At 49.8% G+C, this 12,683-nt stretch overlaps 2 protein-coding genes across 2 annotated transcripts; one reads left to right on the top strand and one right to left on the bottom strand.

The window, feature by feature from the left end:
- Positions 1-8,372: 8,372 nt before the first annotated feature.
- On the bottom strand, positions 8,373-9,201 carry FAM229A (family with sequence similarity 229 member A). The gene is made up of 3 exons (XM_027864334.1): positions 9,050-9,201; positions 8,810-8,956; positions 8,373-8,496 (listed from the first exon to the last, which is right to left on the bottom strand). Exons 1-3 carry the CDS (start codon positions 9,199-9,201, stop codon positions 8,391-8,393), a joined length of 405 nt encoding a protein of 134 aa, XP_027720135.1. The 3' UTR covers positions 8,373-8,390.
- Positions 9,202-9,520: 319 nt separating this feature from the next.
- TSSK3 (testis specific serine kinase 3) lies at positions 9,521-12,673 on the top strand. Its single transcript, XM_027864585.1, has 2 exons — positions 9,521-10,051; positions 11,152-12,673. Exons 1-2 carry the CDS (start codon positions 9,907-9,909, stop codon positions 11,811-11,813), a joined length of 807 nt encoding a protein of 268 aa, XP_027720386.1. The 5' UTR covers positions 9,521-9,906; the 3' UTR covers positions 11,814-12,673.
- Positions 12,674-12,683: the final 10 nt, after the last annotated feature.

The following is a 12,683-nucleotide window of genomic DNA, read 5'->3' as shown; positions in this document are numbered from 1 at the left end:
GTGTGTGTGTGTGTGTGTGTGTGTGTGTGTGTGTGTGTGTGTGTGTGAAGGGAAGGAGAGAAGCCTGCTCTCCTGGGAAGCCCACTGGATAATTGGAGTAATGATAGAACACCTTCCGTCACCACTGAACTTGGAGTGAAGTAGCCAACACAGATGCCAAGCACAGAATGGTGCTGGTGGTGGAAAAGGTCCTTGTATTCAGTAAATCCTAGAATTGGGACTGAAAGGGTCCTTGCAGGGCAGCTAAAGGAACCCAGCTCCTATTTGAGGCAGAATCACCTCAAAAAGTCCAAACCTGAAGATCTCTAGGAAGAAAATAAGCAGATATAGCACCTATTGTGTGCCAGGCTTTGTGCTAAGCACCTTAACAATGTCATCTCATTTGATCCTCACAACCGCCCTGGGAGATAGTTGCTGTTATTATCCCCATTTTACAGTTGTGAAAACTGAGGCAAATAGAGATTAAGTGACTTGTGACAGAGTCACTCAGGTAGTAAGTATCTGAGGATGGATTTGTACTCAGGTCTTTGTGACTCCAGACTCAGCACTTCATCCACTGAGCCACCTAGCTGCCTCTAAACTAGGAATCAAGATACTCACAAAATAGCCCCATTCAGTTTGGGATGGCTCTCCTGGCTAGGCAGTTTTCTTTGTATTAAGCTGAAATCTGCTGCTCTGTAACTTCTACCTTCATTGGTGTTCCTAGCTCCTTTTAGCTAGGGGAGACGTTAGAAAGTCTTCAACTTAGAAGTCATCAAATGTAACGCCCCCTCCCCCATTTTACAGATGAGAAAACTGAGACTTACAATGGTTAAGTGACTTGCCTAGAGTTACACAACTAAGTAAGTGTCTAGTGTCTGAGGCTGGATTTGAACTCAGGTCCTCCTGACTCCAGCGCAGGTGCTCTATCCACTGTGCCACCTAGCTGCCTCTGATTGATCTCTTAATTGATATGACATGGTCCACATTGACTGCAATGTCCCTACTCTATTTGTTCCAACCAAATGCAGAATTTTACACTCAAACCTGTGGATATCATTTTAGTTTGGATTCATTATCCCAAAGGTCAAAATTATTTTGAGTCTTTATTCTGTCATTTCAAAAATGCTTTCCAGTGTCCTGTCATCCACAAATTTGACAAATATGCCACCTATGCTGTCTTCCAAGTCATAAATAAATAACACGTATAGTGTTGAACAGATCCATATCCAGGACTGATGAGGAAGAGGGGGGAGGTTTCTACACTAGAGGTCTCCTCTTTGGGGTTTGGGGTCAGTTCATTAATCATTGCTCTTGGTGTACAGTTGCTCAATCACAGATTCATCTAATTATACTATCATCTAACCCAAATCTCTCAATCTTGTCCTTAAGGATATTAGGTAATCAATGAAATGCCATATTGAAATCTGTTTATGGAATTCTATCCTAATGTCTATGGAAATCTATCATACCAGAATCTGTTTATGGCATTCTCCTGATCTACTAGTTTAATAACTGCTTTTAAAAAAGGGAGATGAGTTTGGTATTACTTCCTAGTGAACCCATGTTGACAACACTGGTTTGTTTTTTCTGAACTCTCAGAAAACCAAAATGGTAGCTATGGGAAAGGAGGGCAAGAGATGGATAAAGAGACTTAAAATTTAATTGATACATTTTTGATAAAATAGATTATTCTCAACAATAAAATGCCCAACAAAATCCATTACGAAGTACTTTTCTTGGAGAAAAAAAAAAAAGAATGGAATGGAAAGACGTTCCCATCATGGTATGTACAGTTTGGCACTAACGTTGACCTTTGCATTTGACCAAGATTTTGTATCCCCTCCACTTTAACTTTATTTACAATGTTGCAGTCATTGTGAAAATGTTCTTTTGGCTCTGCTTTCCCTTATTAATATTGACTTTTAAGGGATTTGGTAACTGAATGGATGGGGGAGCCAGGGCCAAGAGAGAGACAGAGGTGATTAGGAGGCGGCAAGTCTGGGTAATTGGGAGAACAGTGGAAGCAGTGGATAGAAGGGGGGGGGGGGATGGGGAGAGAGGCTCCCTGAGGAAGATGAAGTCAGATTTGGACAGGATGAATGGTAGATGCTAGAAGGAGGTGCAGGGGGAGATGTCCAGGAGCCAGCTGACAATGTGGGACAGAGGTTGGGGAAAGAGGTGAGGATCAGAGACCATGTTGTACAGGCGAGAGCTGTAACTACAGCAGAGGTGAGATCACTGAGTGGAAAGAGAGCCAAGAGCTAAGAACAGAGGACTGGGGACAGAACCTTGGTGGCATAGCCACATTTAAAGGGGACAGAGTCTAAAAAAAAAAAAAGTTTGGCAAAAGAGACAGAGGTAACAACAGGTATCCATGAAGAAGTGGGGAGGACAGGAGGTGAACTGGGAGGCTGAGCAAGTGGGAGGAGAGGAGGAGAGGAAAGCTGATGGTCCTGGGAGAAGAAAGCCAGGGTGGTAGCTAGAAGGGCTGTGAAGCTCATATCCTCAGCCCCTTATCACATCCTCTCTGCCTCTTTCCTTTTGTTTTTAGGCTAGGGGAGGAACTCAGCTTGTTTTAAGGCAGAGGAGGAAATGCCCAAGGACAGGAAGATCATTGATAGAGAGTGAGAAGGGAGGAGGTTGGGGGAAGGGATCAGAACACTTCTGAGATGGTAGGGAAGGAAGAGAGTATGGATACCAGGGCAGGGGGTCAAGGCAAAGAGGACTAGGTAGGATGGAGCTCACTGTGGGGTGCCCAGCTTCCTCGATCAGGAAGGAACCAGCACACCTGGGTCTTTGGGGCTAAGAGGAGACCTTTAAGGGTTCTGAAATCCTTAGGTGATGGAAGGGGGGTAAATTTCACTTTAAGAGATTAGCCACAGAGATACTTATGAAGTAAGCATTCATTAAATGCTTGCTGACTGACTGATTTTATCCATCTCTACATATGAATCCTAAAGGTTCATGAAGATCTGTCCCTAGAAATAATTCAGAAATGTCCCACAAAATTCAGAAGCTAGAATAATTGACACCTCCAGTTATTCAGCCCAGCCATCAGCCAGATGCTGGTTCTTACCCCCTTTCTTCCCTTACCCACTTTCTAGAAGGGGAGGTGGGGGCTTAGGAAGGTAGAAGGCTGTATAGTGAGGCCCTGCTGTGGGAGGAGGAAACACAGGGCAGATGAGGAAGGGGAAGTTAAGCCTGAGACTTCGGATACAATGGCATTTCATGGAGAGAAGCTCCTGGGTTTCCTCAGACACTGGAAATTCCCCACATTCTGCTCTAAGTGACATCTCTGAGAATCTCTGCTCCTGAGACCCCTGGGGCTGAGACACACCCCAACCAGCTTCAGTACTTCAACCCTGAGACCCTTCACATAAAGATATTCTGATCCTAGGAACCCCAGATCCTGAGACCCCCAATGCTGAACACTCCTGAGTCTGGCAACCCAACCCTAAAAACTTCCAACCCAGACCCCCTAGAAACACAAGGTCCTTTCAGACTCTGCCCTAGCCTTGAAACCTCCAGTCCTGAAATGTTTAGACTTTGAGACCATCAGCCCTGTGACCACTAGATCCAAGACCCATGACACAGAGATCCCTACCCCTGAGACTCCCAAACTTGTATTATTTCCATCTGCTGATACTCTTTAACTGTACCATACTTATGTCCTGAGACCTTCCAAAGCCTGAGACTATCTAACCCTGGCACTACTCAGATTCTGAGACCCTCTATAATGTTGAGCAGCTAATCTACAAACTATAAAAGGTGGCTAGGTGGTGTAGTGGATAGAATACTGGACCTGGAGTCAGGAAGACTCTTCCTGAGTTCAAATCTGGCCTCAGACACTTACTAGCTGGATGATCCTGTTTTCCTCAGTCCTTATCTGTCAAATGAGCTGGAGAAGGAAATGGCAAACCACTCTAGTATCTTTGCCAAGAAAACCCCAAAGGGGGTCGAAAAGGGTCAGACATGACTGAACCACAATCCAATTATAAGACATCTAGACAGAGCTCCGCCAAACCTGGGAACCCAGACTCTGAGACTTCTGGACTCTGAGACCCCCAGCCCAATCATGAGGTACCCCAACCCTGAAATTCCTGGACCCTGAGACCCTAGACACTGGATCCTTTGACCCTAAAGCTTCCAGACTCCCCAAATCTATGGTTCTTGTTAATTAAGACCTTTTGGCCTTAAGAACTCAAACCCTGAGATCCCCTGACCCTAATACAGGGAAACCTTGAAATCTCCCCAAGTGGGGATGGAAGGCATCTCTTTCTAGGCCAAACTGTCCCTCGGGTTCGCTGAACAAATGTGGAAGCAGGAACCTAGCGACCCCCTAGGGATGGTAGGGGAGAGGAAGTGTATATAGGTTCCTACAGCCTTGAGGAGTTAGAAAGAAAAATCTGGGTCTGACCCCCAGCTGCACATGGCTGGGAATGAGTGGAGAAGAGGCAGCCTGTTTCCCCTTCTCCTAAAACCCCCTTCCCCCATTTCCACCCCCTCCCTCCTACCTCCCTTCAGTGGGTGATAGGAAAGGGCACAGGTCTGACGTCTGAAGTTGCTATGGCGACACAGAAACCCCTTTCCTTGCTGTTACTATGGTAACTGGGCCTCCATCTGTGCAGCCCCCCATTTAGAAATGGGGGTCTCTAGTCAGAAAAGAGCAGGGGGAGGGGTTCTAACTAGGGAGTACTAGGGGACAGGGAGAAACAAAGGCAGTGAGATCATGAAAAAGAAAGTGGACACGTTTGTGTCGGGGGAACAGGGAGGGGAAGGGAATAGCTGAGGTTTCTAGGGCTGAGGTGGTTGGGGGTCGTTCAGAACATCTCCCCACTCTCCAGAGGAGAACACTTAGGTCCAGATCAGGGGCTGAGCTGGACTGGGCTATGAGGACACCTCAGTTCTTCTGGCACTTATGCTAAGCGTTCACCTTTTACTCTTGGAGGGTGATGGATGGTTTTCAGGTTCTGGAAGATTATGATTGTGTGATTATTATATCTTTAAGTCCTTAAGATTCCAAGTCAGGTCTGGGGAGAGGGGAGTTTCCTTGGCCGGGGATCACCCGGGCCAGCCCCTTTCTTGGGCCAGGTTCCCAATTCCTTCAGTTAATTGGTCTAGGTCCTCTCTCACTCCAACATCCCTCCCCCCGTTTCTGGCCCCGGGCCAAACTGCTGGGAAGTTTGTAGGTGGTGGGGGAGGGGAGGTTGGGGAGGGAATCCCCTGGGGATATGACATCAAGCTGGTTTGACCCATACGACAGGCCTCCCTGGCTCCCTATCGCCCCACTGCGGTCACAGGGGATATTTCTCTCCTCCTAGGTCATCCCCATTCCTCCGGGCACTTCCAAATGTCTAGTCCCATCTTGGAACACAAGTACTAGGGCAGAAAACTCCACAGCCCAATCCTGGGAAATAGAGGGGAAGGGCTAAAGAACAGAAGAGTTCACTTGAATCTAGGGCAAGGTGAGATTTGGAGAGTGAGATATTAGAAAAAGGGGGAAGATAGAGAGGGAAAAAGGGAATGGAAGAGAAGAGGTAGAAGAGATGGGAGGAGATAGGGAGGGGAAAAGAAGAGAGAGGAAAAGGAAAATTTCTTAGGGTAGGGATTGTCTTTGCCTCTATCTCCATTGCCCAGGACTTAATATATGCATGAATGAAGGACTTGGAAGGGAAAGTGGGAATGGAAAAAGGAGAGAAGAAACCGGCAAGATGAGAAGATAGGAAAATGGGTAAAAAAAAGTTGAAAGGAGGTAGAATGAAGAGGGAGATAGTCACAGAACCTCATAGCAGAAAGGGACCTTAGAAGTGATCTAGCCGAACCTTTATTTAAAGAGGAGTCCCTCTTTTGACATCCCTAACAAAGGATGATTCAGCCTTTGTTTGAAGACCTCTCCCTCTAGATAGGGAAATCCCTCCCAAGGCAACCAATTTCATTTTCTTGTAATTTTCTTTCCAATTACATCTCTCTCTCTCTCTCTCTCTCTCTCTCTCTCTCTCTCTCTCTCTCCTCTTTCTCTCTCTCCTTTTTCTCTCTCTTTCTCTTTCTCTGTCTCTCCATCTCTCTCTCTCTCATCTCCTTTCTCCACTGAAGAAAAACAAACAAAACCCTTGCAACGAATATGAATAGTTGAGCAAAACAAATTCCTACATTAGACACACTTCAACACTGGTATTCTAGAATTTGGAATCATGGTTGGCCATGGCATTGATCAGAGTTCTTTAGTCTTTCAAAGTTACTTATCTTTACAGTGTTGTTGTTACTGGATACATTGTTCTCCTGGTTCCATTCATTTCACTCTGCATCAGTTTATACAAATTTTACCAGGTTTCTCAGAAACCATCTCCTTTATAATTTCTCCAACTGGCAAGCACCCATTTCCAGTTCTTTGCCACAACAAAAAGTACCGCTATAAATATTTTTGCATAGAAGTTTATTTTATTAGGGGAGATAGTTCTATTGTTATGATTATATTGAGTTAGGATACCTACATCATTTATAGCTTTTCAATTTCCACCTGTTGGTCCAATTCTGCCTCAAGAGAGCCCTTCAAATACTTGGAAGACAGTTATATCTTTCATTGTTCTTCTCATATCTTGGCATGACACTGGGAAAGTTTTAACTTAATTTCTCTAAGCTTTATTTTCCTCATCAATAAAATGGAGGGAAAATAATAACACATCGGAAGATTGTTGTGAGGATGAAATGAGAGAAGAGGTCTAAAGAACCTTGTAAACTGTAAAGTGTTATTAGATAAACCTAAGCTTTTACTATTATCATTACCTGTGACATTGATTTTTTGAACCTCACTGTAGAACTTTGCATTCATCCCACTGTCACCACCAACATTTTTTTAAAGTTACAAATAGATTAATGCCAGTTACATTGCTTTACATTAAAAACTTACATTGTTTTCTCAATATATACTCCCCACCTTTTGATACAAGTATGACTGCCCAGTGTTCTAACCTGTCAATGTATTTTTGGATCATGCATCTGTCATCCAGTGGGTTGTTTTTTCGCCCCCTGAAAATGTGATCAGCCTTTATCTGGGTTATTAAAATTTAAAGGAGCACAGGCTCAAGCAGATTCCTTAAATATTCCACCTGCCAGCCACTAGAGACCTTCCTATTGATGTCAAAATGTTTTGATGTCAAATCATGGATGGCTACTCTATTCAGCCAGTTCCAAATTGATCTAATCACATTACCATCTAGTCCACAAGGACTTTGGCAAATGCTATGATATTTATCTGTAGCATTCCTCTGGTCCTACCAGTCCAATAGCTTGGTCAAAAAGGGAAATGAGGTTAGTCAGGCCAGCATTGTGGTCTGGTTCTTTGTAATGACTGACCACTTCCTTCTTGGTGAACAGGTTCTAGAATTTTATTAAGAATCAGAACCAAGTTCTGGCATGGGGAAGAAAACCAGAAGAAATAAAGGAGGGAAAGAAGAGAAAAAGGGAATGAGAAAAGGTTTTAGAAGGAGGGAAGGAGAAAGAGAGCAAAGACTATCATTTACTTTGTCTGCTTTATTTCATATTACATCTCCGTTAACCTCCCCACTGACTGGTTCCTCAGCATCTCCCCCTCCCTCCAAGCTTTTGTCCAGGCTGCGTCCCAGGCTTGGAATCCTCTTTCTTCCTTCTTTCTCTCAGAGTCTTTATCTTCCTAGATAGACATTCTGGACCCTTTTACACTCTTGAAAATTACTGTGGGCCTTTCTCCTCATTCCAGCTTTTGTTTATGTGGGTTACAGTTATCAATATTGACCTTTTTGAGAAATTAAGTTTTAGTAAGACTATGAAAATAGTTTTGACTCTCAGACCCCCTGAAAGGGACCTACAGACCCTAAGGGCACCCTCCCCCCATATTTGAGAATCGCTATTCTAAGGGGATGGCACCAGGTCACTTCCGGTGCTACCACTGCTAGGAAGCCTTCCCTGATAACCATCCGTCTTTGCTAGCGCTCTCTCCTCCCTCCAATTACCCCAGGGTTTGCTTCTCTAGGGCACCCCCAGTGTCGTCCCTCATGCCCACCCCGCTTTGGTTGAAAAGCTCCTTTAGGGACCGTTTCACACGTTTGCCTCGGCATACTCCTCGCCGAGCACAAAGCCCTGCACACAGCGAGTGCTTACTAAATGTTTGCTGAATGGCATTGCATGACATTGCATTGAATTTCAGGGGCGGGTGGCAGGGCTTAAGGACAGACGTTCAGACGTACACACACACGCAGCCAGGCCGGAGTGTAAAGAACAGTGTAAGCTGTGCTTTTATTAAAATGTGCATCATTCTTTTATTTTAAAATGTGCATCATTGTCTCGTGCTCGGCGCGCGCGACCTCAGCGCGGTGTCCCCGCGGCCGGCCCCGCCCCTGCCTGGCCCCCTCGGAGCCGTCGCGCAGGCGCACTCAAGTGGCGCGGGCCCGGGGGCTTCCGCCCATTGCCAGGTAGACGTCGATGGGCACGTGCAGCAGCGTCAGGCGGGGGCAGCCGGGGCGGGGGGGGGGGGGCCGGCTGGGGGGGGGGGGGGGGGGGGGGGAGCGAGGAAGGAGGGGAAGGTATAGAAATTGGAGGTTAGAACCTCCAGGCCTAGGAAAGAGTCAAGTACGGCTGCATTTGGAGTCGGGAGCGCCAAGTTCGAATCCCGATTCCATGCCCAGCCCTTCCTGGGTCTCAGTTTTCACATCTGCCAAATAGGGACCCGAGCATGGGTGGACCTAAATGATCTCCCCCTTCCCCTCCAGTTCTAAGTCCTATGCGACGATGGGCGGGGGGAGGGGAGCGAGCCACAGCCGCCCCGGGCTCGGGCTGCCCCTCCGTCCCTCACCTGACCGGGGGGTGCTCCGTAGCAACGGGCTCCGCGCTGTCCTGGGGCTCGGGGGCTGCGGCCAGGCCGGGGGAGTCTCCGGCCTCAATGGGGAATCTCCGACCTTGCGGGGGCTCCTGGGTGCTCATGTCCGGGCTCCGGGAAGCTCTGTGGGGAGCAACGCTGCCCTCAGTCCCGTCCCGGCCCTCGGGCCGCTCCGCCGCTCTCGTCCCCGCCCGCTCCGGCCCCCGGGATTCTCACCTGCTGGAGGCCGGAGCCGGTCCCAGGCGGGAAACAGCTGCCCGAGCCCTGGCCGCGGGAGGACGCTCTGGTCCAGGGGTAGCCGGGCAGGTGTCTGGTGCAGCGGGGCGGGGCGCGCGGCGGGACCGGGCCGTCGAGGGCGCGGGCTGCATTGTGACCCACGGGGCGGGCGCGCTGACCTCACAGTAGCGGGGGGCCGCGGCCCGCCCCGGGCCCGTTCCTCCCCTCGGGGAACCCTCACTGCTCGGGCGGGACGGCGCGGGTCGGGCCGCCACTTCGGTCGGGCCGCGGCTGGTCGTGGCGGGAGGGACGCGGGGCCCTGGGGGCGGCCGGCCCAGGACTGTGCACACTGCAGGGGCGCCGAGCGGCCTCTAGGTCGGGCATAGGCGTTGCCACGGCACGGCTCGGCGCGGCTGGACTCCGCTCGGCTTCGGGCCCGGCTGGACGGCGGCAGCCCGCGATCTTGCTCTTGCAGGCGCACACCGAGGCACGGGCTGGCCCAGCCGCAGCTCTCCGCTGGCTGGGCGATGGTGACAATGCGGGGCCCGAGGGGGCGGGGGAGGGGGGCACTGCCCATTTTGGTAGCCAGGGCAGCACCGCCCTCCCCACCCCCTGGTCACTTGTGCCACATCAGTTTACATCATAATCGGGGCCCGAGCTTAAAAATGTCCGGCCCCCGCCCCCTTCCCCACCCGCGGCTGTGTCCGGACGGAGAATGTTCTAGCGCTTGGGGCGGCTGCGGATGAAGTCCTGGGGGGGAGAGGCGCGGGCCGAGGGCGATGGTGGAGTAGCGCTGCCTCGCAGAGGCAGGATGAGCTGAGGCGGTGACGGGGAAGGAAGGAAGGAGGAGAGACAGCATGGAGGACTTTCTGCTCTCCAATGGATACCAACTGGGCAAGACCATTGGGGAAGGGACTTATTCAAAAGTGAAGGAAGCATTTTCCAAAAAACATCAAAGAAAAGTGGCAATTAAAATTATAGACAAGATGGGAGGGCCAGAAGGTGAGAAAAGGCCTTCTCTCCCTCACCTGCCCCTGTCGGAGGACTCCCACTGGCGGGCGGGCGAGGGGAGGGGGCCTGCAGGCTGATCCTCCAGCCCCGACGAGGCACAGGGGCCTGGAACCGTGGCTTCCTGCCCCACGGGACGGGACGGGGCGGGGCGGGGAGGATGGACGTGCACAACGCAGGTGGAGCTGGGGGGCTGGCTCCTTTTGTACAGCTCTTCCGCTCACGCACGTCTTGGCCGGAGGCTCCGGCGTTACCAGACGTTCTAACTTGCGCTGCCAAGGTGGCAGCTCCTCTCGACCCTTAGTGCATCCGATCAGGTGTGTCGAGCATGTGGCCAAGGGCCCCTGTGCTCCAAAGGGTCCTAGAAGCAGAGGGACCCGCGGCTCGAAGAAGCAGTAAATGGGAGGGAGAGGACTAGGCCAGTTTAATGGAAAAGAATCGGACTGGGCACTTGGTCTTGAAGAAACGATAAATGTGTGTGTATATAACCTTGGGTTCGGTCTACTGTCTCCTTCAAGTTTCCCCATGTATAAAATTGGGCTAATGCCACCACTTTACATTTATATAGGACTTCACAGGCAGGTTCTAAAGTGCTTTCCAGGGCCAAGGTCCCTCCAGGCTGATCCTCCTAACCACCTCGTGTAGGAAGTGCAGGGACTCCTATAGATGGTTACAGCTGGACCAATCTCTCCTGATTTTACTGAGGAGAAACAGACTCCCAGAGAGGGGCAGTAGTTTGTCAACACATAGCTAGTTCCAGGGCAGAGTTGGGACTACTTTGGGCCTATCAGCGCCATGCTGCTTTCCTAGATGCATAAAATTTCAGTTATAAGAAGCTCCCATTTTGCAGACTAAGACATTTGAGGCTTAGAGAGGTTGTATAACTCCTGTCCTCCCCACTGATGTACACGTGAGAGGGCTTTGGAAAGCAGAAGCAGTGAGAACCAGGGGAAGACAAGCTGTGAAGAGAGCCTATCTCTAGGCAAGCACGGTATGAAGTTGGGGCAGCACGGCAGGGACTGCATTTCCACGTCCTGTGCATCACCGTCCTGTCTTACTGCTCGTCCCTTATTCTTCTCTCTCCTTCCCCACAGAATTTATCCAGAGGTTCCTGCCGCGCGAGCTCCAGATCGTCCGCAGCCTGGATCACAAGAACATCATCCGGGTGTATGAGATGCTGGAGTCTGCCGACAGCAAGACCTACTTGGTGATGGAGCTGGCCGAGGGGGGAGACGTCTTTGACTGTGTACTGCACGGTGGGCCTCTGCCCGAGAGCCGGGCGAAGGCCCTCTTCCGCCAGCTGGTGGAGGCCATCCGCTACTGCCATGGCTGTGGCGTGGCCCACCGAGACCTGAAGTGTGAGAACGCCCTGCTGCAGGGTTACAACCTGAAGCTGACTGACTTTGGCTTTGCCAAGGTACTGCCCAAGACGCGGCGGGAGCTGAGCCAGACCTTCTGTGGCAGCACAGCCTACGCTGCCCCAGAGGTGCTGCAGGGCATCCCCCATGACAGCAAGAAGGGCGATGTTTGGAGCATGGGCGTGGTCCTCTATGTCATGCTGTGTGCCAGCCTGCCCTTTGATGACACAGATATCCCCAAGATGCTGTGGCAGCAGCAGAAGGGGGTATCCTTCCCTGGGCACCTGGGCGTCTCAGCTGAATGCCAGGACCTGCTCAAGAGGCTCCTAGAACCAGACATGATCCTCCGGCCTTCAATCGAAGAAGTTAGTTGGCATCCATGGCTAGCAAACACTTGATAAAAGCAATAGCAAGTCCTCCCCAATAAAGCAGGGGAGAAAGAAAACCCAAAGTCTGCTTCTAAAATGGTGATATATATTTTACACTTTACGTTTGCTTATCCTATAAAACTCATCCCCATCCCCTTTCTCTTTTCCCTTAAAAGACCTTCATGGAACCAAGGGCTTCATTCATACCTCCCATTTATCACACCCAATGTGAATTTTTATACGACAGGTGTTTAACTAAAGTAAATTAAAATAGACCCCAGAAGCACACACCTGGGGGAGGAGGAGGAAGAGGAGGAGAAAAGTTACCAGAACTATTGGATCTACGCCATTGTTGCAACTTCCTTTCCAAATAAAAGCAGAAGCATTGGGAATAATGCAGAAAAGGCCTCTTGACTCCTTGTCTCAGCGAGGGCCAGGTGCCTGCCTCCTGGGCAGTATGTAGAACGGGCCCTGGCAGGCCACTGTCCCCTTCATGCAGAGTCCCCAGTCCAGGGTGCTAGCTTGCAATAGTTCCTTTCTCTTAGCCCCAAACCGAGTGCCGGGTGATGGAGGCTCTGCTCCAACCACTGCCCATCCCAAAGGGACTGCAGCCCAGGCTGGGCCAGATGCCTCCCCCGACCAGAATCACTAAGGGGGACAAGAACAAAGCCCCAGGTGCCTCTGGCTAATGTCGAATGTCTTTAATAGCTGTTAACTGCAAGTCTGCAAAAGGTTCAGGACAAAGTTTCTTTGTGGGGTTTTTAAATTACAAAACTAACAGCTGTTAGAATCTTTTTTTTTTCCCCAGCTACAAAATGCTCTGGGGAGATGCATTATAATTTAAAATATATAATATTGCACAAACAACCAAAAAGGTTAAACTAAACATTACAAAGAGAA

The sequence above is a fragment of the Vombatus ursinus genome, unplaced genomic scaffold, assembly GCF_900497805.2.
Source record: "Vombatus ursinus unplaced genomic scaffold, bare-nosed wombat genome assembly UNPS02014775.1, whole genome shotgun sequence".
NCBI lineage: Eukaryota > Metazoa > Chordata > Mammalia > Diprotodontia > Vombatidae > Vombatus > Vombatus ursinus.
The sequence above is the reverse complement of the archived record's forward strand: the minus strand, read 5'-3'. Positions and strand labels throughout refer to the sequence as shown.